Source organism: Culex pipiens, chromosome 1 (assembly GCF_016801865.2).
Source record: "Culex pipiens pallens isolate TS chromosome 1, TS_CPP_V2, whole genome shotgun sequence".
Classification (NCBI taxonomy): Eukaryota; Metazoa; Arthropoda; class Insecta; order Diptera; family Culicidae; genus Culex; species Culex pipiens.
Genome location: NC_068937.1, coordinates 77,636,860 through 77,655,625, shown reverse-complemented (window position 1 = coordinate 77,655,625; position 18,766 = coordinate 77,636,860). Strand labels below are relative to the sequence as shown.

At 45.7% G+C, this 18,766-nt stretch overlaps 2 protein-coding genes across 2 annotated transcripts; one reads left to right on the top strand and one right to left on the bottom strand.

Moving 5' to 3' along the window:
• Window positions 1–14,312: 14,312 nt before the first annotated feature.
• LOC120430882 (uncharacterized) lies at window positions 14,313–14,933 on the top strand. Its single transcript, XM_052705973.1, has one exon. The coding sequence runs from the start codon at window positions 14,313–14,315 to the stop codon at window positions 14,931–14,933; it is 621 nt and encodes a 206-aa protein (XP_052561933.1).
• A 121-nt stretch (window positions 14,934–15,054) lies between these two features.
• LOC128092384 (probable 26S proteasome regulatory subunit 6B) lies at window positions 15,055–15,647 on the bottom strand. Its single transcript, XM_052706113.1, has one exon. It carries the CDS (start codon window positions 15,545–15,547, stop codon window positions 15,182–15,184), a length of 366 nt encoding a protein of 121 aa, XP_052562073.1. The 5' UTR covers window positions 15,548–15,647; the 3' UTR covers window positions 15,055–15,181.
• Between the last annotated feature and the right edge of the window lie 3,119 nt (window positions 15,648–18,766).

Below are 18,766 nucleotides of genomic sequence, written 5' to 3'. Positions count from 1 at the left end.
ATATTGATAAGCAAATTTGTTGCGAAGATTTTTCATTTCCTGAAAATAAAAATAATTCTTGACGTGCAAAAACAAAATTATTTAAAATGTTCATGTATTATTGGTACTTACATATAAAAAGGCAACGTATTAAATGTTAACAATTCTACTCTAATCTAATCGAACACAAGTGCAGCTAATCCGAAAAACATATGATTAGATTACAACCCATGTTCTTTTTTGGTATTGAATTTTATCATATCTAGAGTTTTTTTTTTTTTTTTTGAAAAGCTCCTGTAAACATATGGAAGACAAAAAGTTAAAGGTCCTTTTAAAAAAAAACTAAAGATATGAATATAAAAATAAATCTTTTAGTGAGAAGATAAATATAAATAAGCAGTAATTTTAAAGATGATTCCAGGAAGCTGCAAAACAAACAACTATAATTAAAAATACAAATGCTCCAGATGGTTGCTGAAAGAAAAGGAATATGATAAGGAAGGATATAAACATTTAAATAAATCATCTAGTGAATAGAAAAATGTAGGCATTAAAATTGAAGAAGATTCCCGGAAGCTGGAAGAAAGATAATTATATTTAAAAGACAAATTCTTCAGATGGTTCCATTGCTATTTCAGTAACTGTCGTTAGTTCATGAAATTTGATCATATGGATCATATAGAGGAATATTAGAAAAAAAGGACAAGGAATAGGAATGATTCAAATAAATCAAATGAGGAATAGATAAATACATATAAGCAATGGGGTACCCGCCGTGGAAAAAGATCTCAGAGATGGCGCTGTACGAGTAGTGGTAAGAAATTTAAATTTATATGGGGAAAATCAGTTTTTCCTAAATATTTCTGAAAATGTACAACTGAGGAGGCCAAAATTTCTCCGGAGGGTATAAAAAAATAATCCCTATCACTACGTCGACTTTTTGAAAGTCAGTTTTGCTTTATTTTCAAAATATTGAATTTTTAATGATTCCCTCCATACATTTTTAAAACGGTTTACCACTCGCGTGACAGCGGCCGCCATGCGCATTTCTCTCTCGCTCTCTCTCGTTCTCCCCTTCTGTTTGACATCTTCTGTGACATCAATCTGTCAAGCAAGTTTTTGTTTATTTTATTTTTTCGAAACGTTTGTGGCGCGTTTTTGACCGTCGCAGCCAGAATCATCTAAAATCCGAGGTATTTAGTGCGATATGTGGCTTGGTCCGAGAGATGGTCCAAGGAGTGGTCAACCAGCATCGTGTCCGGAGTGGAATTGTCCCGATTAAGAGCGTCCTGGAGATGTTTACTGGCGGAGAACAATACCAACAAGATCAAGTTTGATTTGATTGGCGGAGCTCCGAACGTGGGTCGAAACTGGTTATTTGACGCCTACCAGCTTTTTTAACTACCACGGCAAGAACTGCACTTGCCTAATCCCAAGTATGCGTTTGGAGAGCTCAATAATCCGCTAAGCGGGAAAGTGTTTTCTCCGCTGGAGCCAGCGCCAAGGCGTCTACCGTTGTCAAGCCCGAGATCGTGAAGAAGCATTTCTACTACCACGTTGCTTCGGAAGCCTATGCTGAGGCCCGCGTCGAGAACCATCTCCAGACCCACTACAAGGTCCTGTTCATCAAGGCCTCGTCCGGCTGCCGCCGCTCGTACCCGTACCCAAGAGAAGACCATTGTCTACGTTCTGATCAAGAACCCTGAGGGCAGGGCCGCTGCTGACGCCGCCGTCGATACTTACGCTAGTGCCAAGACCGAGGTCTACTTCATCAAGTACAACGCTGCTGCCAAAGCCGGGTAAGATCTACCCAGACCCAGAAATGATCTGAAACCTAACTTTAATCTTCCCGCCAACAGAGCATCTACTGGATCGTTCGCCGATGCTGACGCTTCCGTCGGATCGTTCGTCGATGCCGGGGCTTCCGTCGGAACCTAACCGATTCTGCCTCGTTCGTCGACTGTATCTTATTTGACGCCATGCCCACCTTCCAGTCCGGAGTGCGCACATGAACCGTTGATGGCGAATCGGCTGGCGATGTTGGCTACACCCCGGAGCTGCTGCCGCTGGACCTGATTCCTCTTTCGAAGCGGAAGGTGCTTTTGACGGATTTGGCTCGGAGGGATCGTTCGGAACCACCCTGTTCAGATTCGGAAGCTCGATCGACTACTAAGGCAACCATTTAGAGGGGGCAAAACAGAAAGGCCAAACGATGGACTACGAAAGGTTCAGTTCGGCGGGACGAGAAACATGCCACGGATACCAATTCGGCAGAGTTCTCCTTGGTGCGCACGTAGGGTCTTCACAGCCAAATGTAGTTGTAATCTCGGCGACACGCTTGCGGACGAACGATTGAAGCTGTTAATCTAGCTTTTTCTTGAGCCACGTCATAATCACCTGGCTGTCCGACCACAGTCCGCCGTTTCGGAACGACAGTTTCAACGCCGCGAGCAAATTGGCCACCAGCTTGGACAGCAATCTGCACCCGAAAAGCTCGAGTCAAATACGTAACGTGGGATCCGGATGTATCGCACGACGGGAAGTGCGATTTGAAATTGCTCCCAGTACTCGCCGTTTATCCAGCAACACATCCCACGACAAGTCAGCGAGCCAAACTCGCTGCAACTCGCTGGCCTTGATGATGACCGGTGAGCATAGGTTCAACACGTCGAAGAACTTGCCGATTTACGACAGCGCACGCCGCTTGGTGGCATCGACGTCGGCGCCGGCTTGGTTTGCAGAGAATCGGAACTCATCATTCCCAGGAATCCAGTAAAGCCCCGAGCCAGTTTAAAATTCTCTTCTTCATCTTTGCAGATTTCGCAGATGCCGTCCCAGTTTATTCAGCCAGAAGATTCTTTGGAAGGGAGTATCGGATGGGGTCACCCGGGTCTGGCGGTCGGCGGTGAAGCCGACCGGGTGCTTGCGTAATGCGCTCACCTCGTCGAGCGTTGCGGTGTGGCTGAACTGTGACTCAGGAACGGCATACCCAACATCACCTGCGACGACCCAGACCAGGTAAGTCCCGCGGAGTTGTGGAAGGTTCTTGGCTAACTGTAGTTGTCCCGATTTTAATAGCTTGGAAAATATCGAGATAACACGTCGACCCGGTCTATTGTGTGGAAGTTCGGGTCGGTCTGCTGGATGTCTGCAGGAATCGGCCAATCGGACGTGCTTACTGGGACTGACAGAGTCATTCCGGTTACTTTGAGGACGATGAGGCACTACACGTCAACTGTGAAGTTGTTGTGCCGCGACCGGAGCTGGACAGTCATTGACTCTTGGGTTTTAACTACACCGAATCCGAATGGAGAAAACAGCTGGAGAAGGACGTCGCGAAGATCCCGAACATGTTGGTCTGAACCAAACCGGAGCATCGATGAACGGCTCAACCCTCAACAAAACGTTGCACTTGCACATCAACGTGCGCTACCTAGGAAAGTTCGCAACCGTTTAGATCAAGCAGCACGGTGGACACGATCGCTGATCAGCTCATGAAGTCACCTATATGCGTGACTACCTGTTCTCGATGTATCGATTCGATTCATAATAAATTATAGGATTTTGTAAGGAGGGTGGGCGGGGAGGGGGGTGGGGTTACGTCTTTAGTGGATGACGCTTATCCTTGTCATGCTAGTTTGATTTTTTGCTATCTTCATATTTTTTTTTTAAATTTTCGATATTTTGTCATTTTGCTATCTTGCTATTATTTTAATCCAGCTATTTTGCGTTTTTTTATCTGTATTTTACATTTTTAACTTGTTCTATTTTTATTTTTTTAATTAGTCTATTTTGGCTTTTCGCTATTTAGTCATTTTGCCTTTTTTCTATTTTGATGTGTTACTATTTTGCTAGTTTGCTGTTTTTTTTTAATTTTGCTATTTTTCTTTTTTGATAGTCTGCTATTTTTAATTTAAATTTAGCGATTTCGCTTTTTCTTTTTTGGCATTTTGCTATTTTGTCATTTACTAGTTTGCTATTATGCCAGTTAACTATTTAGCAAGTTTGCTATTTGGCAATTTTACTATTTTGCTCTTTACAATTTTACTTATTATTTTTTTTATTATTTGTTTTGCCATTTTGTTATTTGACCATGGTTTGCTAGTTTGCTTTTTGCTATTTTGATATTTAGGAATGTTACTAAATATTTAACTGGTTTACTATTTTGCATGTTGGCTATTTAACTATTATGCTCTTAACAATTTTACTCTTTTACTTTTTAGATTTTTACTGATTTGATAAAATGTTATTTTCCTATTATGCTATTTTGCAATTTTACTAGTTTTCTATTCTGCTTGTTTGCTATTTAGCTAGATGGCTATCTTGCTATTTTTTTGAAATTAAGTTATTTTGCCTTTCCGCCATTATGTATGCTATCTTGCTTTTTATTTTTTTCAGCTATTTTGCTGTTTTCATATTTATAATTTTTTTCATATTTGGTTTTTTTTAACTTTCTATTTTTCTATTGTTCAATTCTTTTTCTTTATTATAGAGTTTTTCAGCCGGAGGCTGGTTCAACTCTTTTATTGCTCAATTTAACTTTTTTTTTATTTTATTTTTTCTATTCTTCTATTTTGACTTTTTGCTATTTAGTCATTTTGCTGTTTTGCTTTTTTATTGGTTTTCTAGTTTGCTTTTTTATTTAGTTATCTTGCTAGTCTGCAATTTAATTTTTTAAATTTAGCTATTTCGCTTTTTTCGGGACCTCTCAGTCCCGGAAGCGATCAAATGACTTTTGACACGCCGGAGACCACACAAACTTGGCGCCCCTTTGAGCAGCTGGTCCATCGGTTCGCAGAGGGTGCGCATCTGCTTCACGTACTTGCCGTTACAGTTCACGGCCCCCGGTAAGAGAGCAGTGCAGAGACGGGATCTTATCCTGGTCAGGGTAGATTCCGTCTGCATCCAGGATCTGGCCCAGGTACTTAACCTGGCGCATGTTGAAGCTGCATTTTTCGATGCGCACAGTGAAGCCGTAGTCCTGCTTGCGTTCGAGGGCGAGCGGCAGTTTCCGCTGATGTTCCTCTTCGGTCCGGCCACCCACCAGGATGTCATCTAGTTAACCAGTGGTGCAGTTTGGTCCTGCCAACACAGGTGATCTCCGGCTTCGAGCGAGACGCTCTACTCACGCTCGACTCTCGCAAGTAGATTGCATCTCAGGTTCCGGTTGAGCTCTTAGTACGGTTTGTCCTTTATCGTGCGCACGATGCATGATTTAGACAGCAGTTTCAGCTTGTCAAAACGATCGTGTCGGGTTGGGTTTCAGCGAGGTCAGCAGGCTGAAGCTGGCCGTGCAGCTGTTACCTTGCCGCAGCGATCCGGTGATATTGTCGGCGGGCCGAGCTCGTGGATGAAGGCGACCGCTGAGACTTGCTTGATGGAGTCAAAGTGGTACCTATATAAATAAAGATTAGACAGAGAAATTTCAAAAGTAACTCTCTCAAACTTACAATCAAAAGACTGCTCCTGGACCTGCAGTTCCGCACCATCACCTTACATTTCACCTCTACACTTTTTCTCCCATTTTGCTTCCATATCCGGAACTCACGCCGGCTGGTAATTTTCTAGATCACCAACATTCTCGTCCTTTTTGCGCTTCTCCACCAGCACTAACTGTTTAACAGAAAGTTGAACTCGGCGCTAACATCCAGCAACTCTTGCCACAGCTCCTCCTCGACGTCCGCGCTTTCGCCGCTTTTCCTAAACCACCGTCTGGTCATCTTCCGCCCGGAAGGTCCCGCCTCAGGACTGTCGGCACGTTACGGTTTGATCCGACGGAGAGGAGATTGATCCGAGCCGCCCTAATCCGGTGGTTCCTGAACTTGCGGGTTCTCGCTGCGAAAATAATCATCCTTTGGCAAAAAAAAAAATACGAATCACAACAAACAAAACAATCTGACGTTTGCTGATGCAAACAAGGCAAACAGTCAGCGCACCTTTTACTGTACTGCAGGTATTTTTTGTTAAATAGTTGGTTTATGGCAAATTTCTTTTTTTTTAATTCCTGAATTTACTTTAAAAGTTGATAATAATATTGTATCAATAATTTCTGATTGTTGAATTGGTGTAAATTACTTAAAAAAGCAAGTTTGATTAAAAATCAAATGATGCTGGTATTTGGTTTACATACGGTAAGCTTATTTGGGTATGGTGCAGCCATCTATGTTTTAAGATAAGTTTCACAAACCTTCCACCAGAGTGATCTAGCGTAAAAACCATGCGAACCTAGCGGCTATTTTGTGCAAAACCCCTGTCCGTACCCCATTCATTTATAAATGATCTAGGAAGCTGTAAAAAAAAAGTAAAACACAATTTAAAATGATACTGTTGCCACTAAAATGATAATTGAAAATAATTGAAATTACTTCCTACCCACGTCCTGCATCAAAAATCAAATCAAATTATTCGCTCTACAGCATTGCCTTGGCGTTCTCCATTGCGAGATTCCTACTTGTCGTATCCGGTGCGCGGGACGTGATGTCGCGTGGGAACCTACGGCAGGGCCACGGAATCAGCGCACGATACGCAAATAAAACACGGTAAATATAATAAAATGTAAAACGCGTGTATTCTTGTTAAGATCCGGAAATAGAGTGCCGATGGCACAACAGTAATTTTGACAGCAAACATAAAAACATTGACGCGCTGTTCTGCGTCACAAAGTGGCAGACTGGCAGCCACTTGTGAGCCAGCGACGTGCGGAAGGTGGGGGCACTCCGCGCACTGGTTCTGTCCACAACATCTCCCCTCTTAAAACAGCTGGTCAGCTCTTGCAAGCGCTGTCGGTGCGCCGGAGAAGAGTGCCAGCTGCGACGAACTCGTTGAAAACGACGACGCAGGGATTGGAGATGGTGTTGCACCGGGTTCTTGTAGAAGCAGCGATCCAGATCGGGTGCAGGTTGCGCACGTGTTTGGTTCAGCTGGAATCGCAGGTAGAGAAGAGGGCGGACGCGGCGTCAACTGCATCGGGCTCAATGCTGGCAGCTCGGGAACCGACGCAAGCTTCCACTCACCAAGCAGGACATCCAACGGGAGCGCTTTCGGTTTGGCCGATGGTGAAGCAGCAGGTCCGGCCTTGAAGCGACTTCGCGGTTGGTTGATGTGCGAGCGGGTGACGCTATTCCTTCTGTTGCAGTTCGGGGTCAAGCACTGCAGTTACGCAGCGGTATGCCGACAGAAAAATGTTCGAAGTTCTTGCAATAGTGCCTCTCCCCTCCGAGATTTTCTTGACGGCACGCTCGAGAATGTCCACGACTCGTTTTGCTCGTCCGTGCGGTTGTTACGGGGCAGTCGCGGTGTGGTAAAACCGTTCGAAGAAAATTCAACACTCGTGAACAGCGTTCGGTTGTCGTTCACGATTAGGTTAGGCTTACCGAGTTGAGGAGAAATCTGGCGGAGGATGGCGATGGTTGCGAGGACAGAGATGCGGTGCGTGCGGACTACGTAGTCGTCGATGAGTGGTTCCGCAAAATCCATGCAGCTGCGCTGCCACGGGCCAGTAGGTTTCGGCCATGGCACAGGAAGTGAGTGCGGTGGGGACCGTGCTACGGAGGCGCTCGGTTGGCATGCTTCTCCGTCGTCGAAGTCGGCACGGGTCTGGTAACGCTGGATCTTCGGATCAGCGGCTTTCGTTGGCCAACCCTCGAATACGTACCGGCAAATCTTGCGAAGTAGTAGATCGGGCTGGGTGCTGATTTCCTCTAAGGCGAATTCTGGCGATAACGAAGTCCTTCTCTGGTCGTACGTGCTGATTGATCAAACGTTGCACGTCGGCGTACCCAAACTGGTCGGTGGAGACGTACTGGGAGGCCAAGTCGTAGAGGAGCAGGTACAGTGCGATGCGATTCCGGTCTGCCTTGGAACCAACAATGTATAGCAGCGGCGCGTAGTCGGGACGCGTCGTGTGGCCGTAGTCTTGAAAATGCTGCAGGACGGCTTCCAGGTTGCGGGCGTGTTCCTCCTGGGTTGAGCCGCTGACGACGGTGTCTTCGAGATGAGAGGACGCTTCGGGCTGTCGGGCCAACATGGTCGATGCTCTACTGGTATGCACCAGGTACATTTTCGACCAGCAGCGGATACTGGTGCGGCTGAAAAGCAGCATTGAGGGCGCAGATGCTTGTAACCGTTGGTTCCAATCCTGACGAATATAAGCTTCGCCACAACACTTTATTTCCCATATTCACCACATTACACTCTACGCCAGTTGCGAAGGGGCGAAGCTTATAGTGTGAACGAGGCTGATGCCCATCAATTTCCTGTGGGGTAGCATGGCGGCGGCCACTTACGTCAAACGGAAATTGGTGGGAAATCATGGACTCGGGAATCAACAAGAGGAATCAACGCGATTTGGGGAAGATCGGCCTCTTTTAATCAGGCGTCCGAGCAGTTCGGATGTGCTCCAGCGGAGGGTAGCCAATCGCCCTCGCCATCGTCGGAACCCGGAGGTTCCGAGAGCATTCGCTCCGTCTCGGATTGGTCGGCCTAGGCTTTGTAAGTCGCGTTGCGCATCTGCCTACATCTAAACGTAAAAGGACCCCAACCCGTCGTCTGGCGCCTCCCCGCGCAATAACCATCAAGGACGACCACCCTCAGGCCGCTGGCCTTCAACGTAAAGGAGGGACCCCTCTCGGCGAGTCCAAATCGGTGGACTCCGGGGCTTGCCGATTAGTCAAGGAGGGAAGACGCCTGCCCGTCGGAGCCAGCAACGCCCGCTGGTCGTCCATCAACCCAGAACCGGCACGAAGCCGTAGAATCGAGCCGCCTACGAAGGTCGGCGAACGAAGCTGCATCCGGCAACCGAAGGACCGGACGAACGCAGCCAGTAACAAGCCGCCGCAGCCAGCAAACCACCCCCCCCCCCCTACGGGGCCGTCGCCGCAGAGTCGAGGCTGGAAGTGCTGTGAAAAAGTTTAAATTCGTGGTTTTCCTGATGGTCCGTCACCTCCCCTGAATCATCTAGTAGCAATGCCGACCCTGGGACTACTCGGTCTGAGTCTCTTGCTCTGTGCTGGCCAAGCCAATAGTTTCACTTGGCTCCCAGCTCAAACAAGGCGAAAAGTGATCACGGTGGGTGGCCTCAATCAGAAAAATCAAGGATTTTTCCAACGGGAGGTGGCAGGAATCCGAGCAATCTCGGTTGGTCACTGTCCACCTACCCTAGCGAAAAAAAATGTGAAATACATCGAATTGCGATTAATTACGGTCCTGATTAAAAAGAGGAACCTTTGCGCTTTCCGAAATCGTCTTTGGCGCGATTTAGTTCGTGGATTTTGGTTAGCAGCAAGTTTTGATAAACTTATGCTGCTTGTACATACTTTTTCATTTCATTTCATTTCGTCGCCATCGTGCTAACTTGTCGTACGTGCATTATGGGCCAAATTGAGTTAAGAACGCCATTTTGTGCAGCTCACAATGCCTCATCTTTTGACCTTCACAGATCCCCAAAATTCGATTTCAATCCTGAGATATTCAACAAAAACCGAAAAAACTCCGTGCATGTTTGTCACTTTACATATGAAAGTAGTTTCAATCTTGTCGTGCTATCTTGTCACTCCATGAAAATTGATGTAAGTGCGACAAAAGGCCAAAGGAATTTCAGGCCAGGAAAGTCAGGATGCGTTTGTCGCACGTACAAGCTAGACTACCGTAAACATTTGTAATTATAACTCGGGACTCCAGCAACCAACTTCAACCAAACTTTGGGACAATGCACAGAATGGTTAGCCAAACAAAACGTGTTTGTTATTGTTTACATTGCGTGCTCTCGTTTTTGTATATTCAAGGTCAAACATTAAAATGCGTTTTTCTCGGAACGTCAAAATGGCGGGTGCGACATGATAGCACGACGACGTCGATTTATTGGATCGTTTTGGCAAAAACATCAGTGCAGTAATTATCCTAAGCTGAGATATGGGGTACCTTTCAACAGCTGACTAATTCAAACGGTGTTAGAGTTTACTGGTACACGAGAGAAAAATTGAGCAGGGGAAGGAAAAAAGTTACAAAATAACCTTCGAAATTGCTAATAGATAGGGGATAGTTAGAGGAAAGGAGGTATTTCTTATTCTAGTATCACATCAAGGGGACATCCGCTGCAGCAGAGGGTTAGCTGAGGTGGCACACCCCATCCAAAACTTTGGAAGCACTCGTAGAAGCCAATCGTCAATCAGCTCCATCTTCGCCATCCTGTGGACGTCGTCAGTCGGGTGGAAGGGATCCAGGTTTAACACCATCTTCAGCAGCCGGTTCTGCTTCACTTGCAGTTTCTTCCGATGTGAAGCAGCGCAATCGTGCCACGCCGGGTATGCATACGTCATCGCCGGTTTGAGCACCGTCTTGTAGAGCAGCAGTTTCGAGTTGCGGTCCAAGTAGGAACGCCGTTTCACAAGCGGGTAGAGCATCCTGGTGATCTTGTCGCACTTGACCGTGGCGTTCTTGATGTGTTTCGCGAACGTCAGCTTCTTGTCCAGGGCGGCCCCCAGGTACTTGACGTCCTCCGACCATGGCACATGGCTACCCCACACTGAAACCTCCCTGCGGGGAAGGTAGCGTGGGCTTCGCTTGCGTGTGAAGAAGATCGCTTGCGACTTCTCGGCATTTGTTTTCATCTTCCACTTCTTCTGGTAGCGTTCGATGGCGTTTTGGGCAGCTTGCAGCTTGGTCACGACGATGGTTGGGTCGGAGTCTGACGCGAGGAATCCCGTGTCGTCGGCAAAAAGGAAGTAGCTGACGCCATTGATCATTGCCAAGTCCGCCGTGAATATGTTGTAGAGCGTGGGACTAAGGACGGCACCTTGCGGGACGCCGAAGAGAACTTCGTGCCGGTCCGACACATGTCCGTTTACCACAACGTGGTACGATCGGTTTTGCAGGAACGAGCGGACGATCTTCAGGATGTACAGCGGAAAGTTGGCGAGATACATCTTGTGCATACGTTTTGTGTCTCTAAAAACGTCCTTTTGTGTGATCATACGACAATCAGCGCAGCAGCATCAGTGTTATTTATTTCGTCTCGTCCCCTCTGTGTTTGGACTTGACGATCAATTTTATTGTGAATACCGCTAGCACACACAACAGCAACAACAACAAGAACAAAGCAGAGATGAGTTGGATTGCTTGGTGCTTGATCACCACCGAGTCGTCCAGTGCAATTTGCGCAGAAAATAGAGTGTTAGCGAGATAATCGATTGACGACCGTTTGGTCGGATGTCCGTTGGAGACGGAATTTGTCCCAACACAGTCCGTTTGGGTCTGCCATAGACCGTCGGAACTTTTGTACCTGATTGAACCCACAATTTGTCGCAGACTGTTGACGTGATGTCATCCCTGGAGAGACATTTGCACCTGTAAATGAACAAATCTTACCGTTGGATGAAGCCGAGAACTTAGGCAATAAGTAAGTCCTGTGAGGCGATCCTTAATCCAAAATTTCACCTGTGATTCACCCGTGACCCAGCCATATGACAAGTGACGTCATCCCTGGTAGGTGATAGGTATTTGAAAGCCTTGTTTCTTTCTTAATTGAAGACAAGCAACCAAATAGGAAAAAGCCCCGACCCATAAACTTTATTCTTTCTCTAGTTTCTTTTTAAATTTTCTTAATTCTAGAACTTAAACTTAGTAGGAGATGCTTAGGAAATCTGTGGCCAAGATCGGCACCGACTTGGGTGCTAGGGGTTTATTGCGGCGTTGTCCCATCTTCCCTGGACCAAGTCAGCCGGTCTGGATTACCACGATATCCCAGCAGTCATTCCGAAACGTTGAGAGTACCTGGAAACAAAAAGAGAGTACCTGAAAGAAGAAAGTAATTAGAACACCGTGATCTGATAAAATTAGCCGTTTGTTGGTTTTAATTTGTTAGTAGGATTAGTGTGTGTTTGTGTGTGTTGATCTTAGCCACTCTCCCCTAAAGAAGTGTGGGTGGAGAATCCCACCTTCGTGAAAAGGGATGAGAGTTGCAAGATGGCATAAACCTTGGTGCTGTAACGAACCTAAACTACTCACCAGGTAAATCGGGAATCCATAGCCCAACGGGCCAGTTCGTGGACGGCCAAGGGGTTAAAATGTAATTTCCCTCGGTCCGAGCGCGGCTGGTGGTGTTGCGGTGAGGGGATCGCCCGAAAAGCAAAGGCCTAAACAAAGTTTTTATGATCTAATTAGTGATCAAACTTTTTAAAGTGTACACTTGTTTTTACTCACATGTAGCTGCATCTTGTTGATCAAGATGGCTTACACGGTGTCCCGGGACCATTAGTGGACTCCTGCAGGCGACTTTTTGCGAAAAAAGTGCGTTCTGGCAGCGATGTTCCACGCCACAGTCCAACCCAGTTGGGACGGACAAGGATTTGTCGACTTACCCTAAAAATTGAAGCGCTTCGTTAAAATTTAACGTATTGTTACTTACCTGCAACATATCGTCGAGAACAAGGCCAGTTGTCGACGTTTTTCTCCAGAATTTGTCACGAAAAGTTAACTGCACTACACTTTTGCATATTCGCATTTGTAAATATTGCGATATGCTAACTTTGACAGTTGAATGTCATTTTGGGAACTGTCAATCAGTTGCCCAGTCAGGATGAAACCCATGTGGTGAATTCCGAATCAGATCGAATCCCGCATAATCAAATACCAAAGGTGAAACTGTCGAAATCATAAGAAAATTATTTCTGGTATGGTTACCATTTGTGATATTGTTGATATAATGTCACGACCATAGAACAAAATTAAAATGGTACTATTTCCCGAATGGTGACACTTTTCTTAACATATTCGAATAGTTGATTTTTTTTCCTACAATTCAATGAACGGTATCTATTCGTCATACGATTAGGATGGTTCGAAACAGCTATTGTTAGAACATAATAGTACTGTAGCTGGTATGATAAAAGTTATGATACTCGGTATGATTGAGTCAAAGAAACCTAAGCGGAAAATGTCATAAGTCCTAATAATTCAAACAATTGCACAACAATTAATGGTAAGATATAATTATTCCTCAGATGTTTGGTGTTATTTCAAACAGTTTTTGTATGATTGAGCCAAAAATAAATTTTAGCGAAAATTTGCTTAAGTCCCAATGATTCAAACAATAGTTCAACAATTCATGGAAAAATATAACTTTTCGCCTTATGGTTAAGATTCTTCGGAACAGCTATTGTTAAAACATAAGGGTACCATAGACGACGTAGTACTTCCACCTTGAAGTTCAGCGAAAAACTCTTAAGTCCCAATAATCCAAACAATTGTACAACAATTCATGGAACAATATAACTGTTCGCCAAATGGTTAGGATTATTTGAAACAGGTATTGTATGATTGAGCCAAATGAACTACAACAAAAAAAAAAGTCCGAATAATTCAAATAATATTTCAACAATTCAACCTGAACTCATCCAGCGAAAATTTTCTTAAGTCCCAACAATTCATACCATTGTTCAACAATTCATGGAACGATATACCTGAACTCATCCAGCGAAAATTTTCTTAAGTCCCAACAATTCATACCATTGTTCAACAATTCATGGAACGATATACCTGAATTATGGCGAAAATTTTCCTAAGTCCCAACAATTCAAACCATTGTTCAACATTTCATGGAATGATATACCTGAACTCATCCAGCGAAAATTTTCTTAAGTCCCAACAATTCATACCATTGTTCAACAATTCATGGAACGATATACCTGAATTATGGCGAAAATTTTTCTAAGTCCCAACAATTCATACCATTGTTCAACAATTCATGGAACGATATACCTGAACTCATCCAGCGAAAATTTTCTTAAGTCCCAACAATTCATACCATTGTTCAACAATTCATGGAACGATATACCTGAATTATGGCGAAAATTTTCCTAAGTCCCAACAATTCAAACCATTGTTCAACATTTCATGGAATGATATACCTGAACTCATCCAGCGAAAATTTTCTTAAGTCCCAACAATTCATACCATTGTTCAACAATTCATGGAACGATATACCTGAATTATGGCGAAAATTTTTCTAAGTCCCAACAATTCAAACCATTGTTCAACAATTCATGGATCGATATACCTGTTTGCCATATAGTTTGTATGTAAAGCTAAATTATTTTCGTGATAATTTTTATAAGTCCAAATAATTAAACAATTGATTGACCATTATCAGAACGATAACTGTTCGCCATGTGATTGGTCTATAATTTATTTGTATGGTTCTACCCACGGGGTTGGGCACAAGGTTAATCCGTAGCGCATTGGATTTACTTTCGTAAATATTCCGTAAATATCGTAAATATAGGTAAATATTATTCACATGCACGATATTCGGCACAACATTTTGTTCAGTGTGGATAATGACAGTAAAGAACTGTCACTTGTTTGTTTCCTTCGTTTACAAACTGTCACCGCTCCAATATTTTTCGAGCTTGAGGTATTTTTTTTTTTTCACTTGCGGAACCGATCCTCGCAACAACCTTCCCCGAAATCCACCAGCAATCTGTGCAAGAAGCCCAGTGCGGATCTGCGCTCCAACCCAGAAATTCCGGACGCGAGACCTGCACTGCAACAGTTTCGTCGAGAACGGGCTGGAGGACAAGGAAGACGAGGACGTGTGCCGGTTCTGCTTGAAGGCTGATGGCGGGGTGGCGTTGGTCGAGTTTTTTCCGGGCGGCAGCGGGAGCGTGGCGGATTGTTTAGGGGTTGAGATCAGCAGCTGGGACATGGTGACGAAGATTTGCGGGGATTGTGTGGGCGGTGTTAAAGAGTTGGCTGAATTTCGGGCGGAATTTTCGCCGACAGCCGTGCCGGTGATGCTGGAGGACGTGACGGATTCGTCGGATTCGTACAGCATTGGCAGCGAGAATGGGGAAGGGGGTGAGGGTTTTGAGTCGGACAGTTCGACGACGGATAACGGGGAGAAGCGTAGGGGAAAAGCGGAAGGTCACGGCACGGTCGCTGCCGTGGATTGGAAGTGACCACGAAGTTACGAAGGTTACAAGTCTAAATGTTTGAACGGAGCGGAGGATGGAGTTTAAGCGAAGGTGCTTCTGCACATGGTCAGACAAATGACAAATTCGGCAAATAACAACCGTACGCCATGATTATTGTTTTTGTTCAACATATTTAACAATTCAAAAAAAATACAGCTGAAACCACAAATAAAAAGAAAATCCAAGAAACTTCAATGTTCGTCTCTCATTTAATTCCAGGTGACCAAATTAGGTCAAATAAATTTAAAACATGCATATGAAACAGTTAGATGCGTCTGCAGCGTAATCGCGTGCAGGAAGTAATCGCCGGCGACTTTTCCTTGGCTAGTGCAAACGCGTTCCGGACGAGCTTGGCACTGTCTCCGATGAACATCTGCACCAGCTGCGGGTCGGCCAGCTTCAGGAAGGTCGACTTTGTTTGCGCCACACAGGTACCAGCCGAAAGCGTGCAGCACTTCCTTCGGCGGATGAATTCCCAGGTTCATGAACATGTCCTTGTGCGTCATCGGCAGCACGACGGCCTCAATTAGTTCCTGGATTTGCTTGTCCAACCCGCCAAAGTCCGAGTAGTGCTCGGTGGGCCGTTCGTCCACCTCCATCGCCTTGACGCGCGCGTCATACTCGACCGGAAGTGTCCAGGATGAAGTACGACGTACGAGTCCTTGTTCACTCTCATCGCCCGGCTTGAGTTTCTCCGGAACAACCAGGCCAATCACGAGCAAAAAGTACGTCTGTCGTGCCGCAGTCTTGATGACGGGGCGCTTGCCCTTCCGCTTGTAGTCCAACACCACCACCACACGGTCGTCTTCCGTCTCCTGCGGGTCCACGTCCAGCAGCTCGATCAGTTTCTACTTATCTTGGTATCCCGTCCCGATTACTCCTCGAAATTCAACATAGCGTGCCTTGCAATCCAAAAAATGTGGCCGGAGGACAACAAAATGGAGCATTTCCATTCGAGCAGTTTTTGCTTTTTTCTACAATGTATTCCTTGTGGGAGAACTGTCATTTCTACCACTCGAATCGGGTGCTCCATTGAAGGGATTTTTTTTTGTTTGTAAACAATCAGCAGTGTGCGCGTTTGCGATGACAGCTGTAAAAACACTGAAATAAAATTCATAGAGGAATCATGTGTACACGTGAATATGGATGCACATACGGATCAACTTATGAAATAAATGCAATATATTTGGAGTGACCACCTCGTGGTTCTACCATACATGTAACGATATATTTACGATAAATTTTGAGGCCACATTTCATAATAAAATGCATTTTAAACCGCCAAACGTAATGTAACTGAGATAGCTCAATTAGATAAAGCGGCAGCACCACGGAAGAATCAACAGAAGACATCATCATCAAGCGGTAACAAATCCCGGACATTACAAAAAAAAACGCTAACCATTAATAATCATATACTTACCATTCCCGTTAAATCCACAGTTCCCAGAACATTTGTAAAGTTTATTTTTTGGCTCCTCCCTTTTCAAATGGTGTCGGTAAGTGTCGGTAAAGCAGTTCACCATTTAAAATCATATTTTATTAATTTGTGGTACAGTTCACATAAAATGAGAATTGAACAGTTGGGGAACAGTTTGGGGTAGGGTACGACTATGATCCACGAAAAAAATCCCTTGTAAAAATGTATTGTAACACAACCTAACGACCTATTTAATAAATTGTAGGATTGTTTGGGGAATGGAAAATGTACGGTTGCACCCTATTTGGTGTATTATCAAGATCATTTAGGAAAAATCATTCGACAAATGGTGACTGTATGGTTGTTGACTATGCGGGATGTGATCTAAAAGTGGATATATTGTAAATAGTTCATGAAAATGAACATAAAATTAACATTGATACGAGTTGTAAATATAGTTGTCTACTAATGTTTTGGGAATGTTTTAATTTATTCTTTTAATATGTAGTGCATGTCTAAACTTTAATTTATTTAATTGTTTTTTTTTTTGTTATTTTTGCCAATTTGGCTTATTTTGTAAATACATTGATATGAGCTGTGATTGCGTAGCAGTTGGACAAGTACATTTTTGCCTAAAATGAGGCGTGCTCATAGAAATTTGACCAATTACACTAGTCCACGAACCGAAGGAGAGCCGAAGATGATTTTGGAAACGCTTTGCGTTAAAAAAAATGTTCATAAACTTCGTGCTTTCCCATTTTTTCGCCGGGGTGGTGGATAGTGTAACCGTTGGTTCCAATCCTGACGAATATAGGCTTCGCCACAACACTGTATTTCCCATATTCACCACATTACACTCTACGCCAGTTGCGAAGGGGCGAAGCTTATAGTGTGAACGTGGCTGATGCCCATCAATTTCCTGTGGGGTAGCATGGCGGCGGCCACTTACGTCAAACGGAAATTGGTGGGAAATCATGGACAAGAGGAATCAACGCGATTTGGGGAAGATCGGCCTCTTTTAATCAGGCGTCCGAGCAGTTCGGATGTGCTCCAGCGGAGGGTAGCCAATCGCCCTCGCCATCGTCGGAACCCGGAGGTTCCGAGGCACTCGCTCCGTCTCGGATTGGTCGGCCTAGGCTTTGTAAGTCGCGTTGCGCATCTGCCTACGTCTAAACGTAAAAGGACCCCAACCCGTCGTCTGGCGCCTCCCCGCGCCATAACCATCAAGGACGACCACCCTCAGGCCGCTGGCCTTCAACGTAAAGGAGGGACCCCTCTCGGCGAGTCCAAATCGGTGGACTCCGGGGCTTGCCGATTAGTCAAGGAGGGAAGACGCCTGCCCGTCGGAGCCAGCAACGCCCGCTGGTCGTCCATCAACCCGGAACCGGCACGAAGCCGTAGAATCGAGCCGCCTACGAAGGTCGGCGAACGAAGCTGCATCCGGCAACCGAAGGACCGGACGAACGCAGCCAGGAAAAAGCCGCCGCAGCCAGCAAACCACCCCCCCCCTACGGGGCCGTCGCCGCAGAGTCGAGGCTGGAAGCCACTCTGCCGGCCCGAACGTCGCCGGCGTGCGATCATCTGCTGAGTTTGCGCGGTAAGAATAGCCCCTGAACAACCCACACTGACATACTCACACACCACACCACTTCCAACTTCCCAAAGATCCCGCAATAAAGTGCTGTGAAAAAGTTTAAATTCGTGGTTTTCCTGATGGTCCGTCACCTCCCCTGAATCATCTAGTAGCAATGCCGACCCTGGGACTACTCGGTCTGAGTCTCTTGCTCTGTGCTGGCCAAGCCAATAGTTTCATGCTGATGGATCCGATGACTTTCCGCACCCGGACGATCGGGGTGGCCGACTCCGAGTTGTCGATCGGAGTGATGATGTTGAACTGCTGTTGCTTGTCCGGATCGCGGTCGACGTTCTCAACCAGGTAGCGTACGCTACCGAACGTTTCGGGCAGAAGGTCGGTCGGTGGTTTTCTTTCAGCTCCAAGTTAACCTTTTTGCCGAGTTCCTCGTTGAACACCTTGTGCAGGACTAACTCGAGCACCGGCGACGGGTCGGGGAAGCTGGATACGTGGAGCTCGGTAACGATGGTCGGCTCGTTGCGGGTGCTTCCGGCGATGGAGATGTCACATCGGAACTCGTTGTCGAGTGACAATTCCGTTCCAGAAGCCGTGTTTATGCGAACAGAGGGTGATGATAACTTTGGGCCGTCGGATGCGGCGTCTAGTGGAAGTCGAATCGGCGTCCCACCAAAATCGACCGACGCGCACCTTCGCCATTGCTGCACCGAGTGCTCGTTGATTACCACCGCGTGGCTGCGGACCGTGTCCGTCTGGAAAGCCTTCGTGTTCCCGGGGAGCGTGTCGACGTTCTGCGCCGGGTTTGGA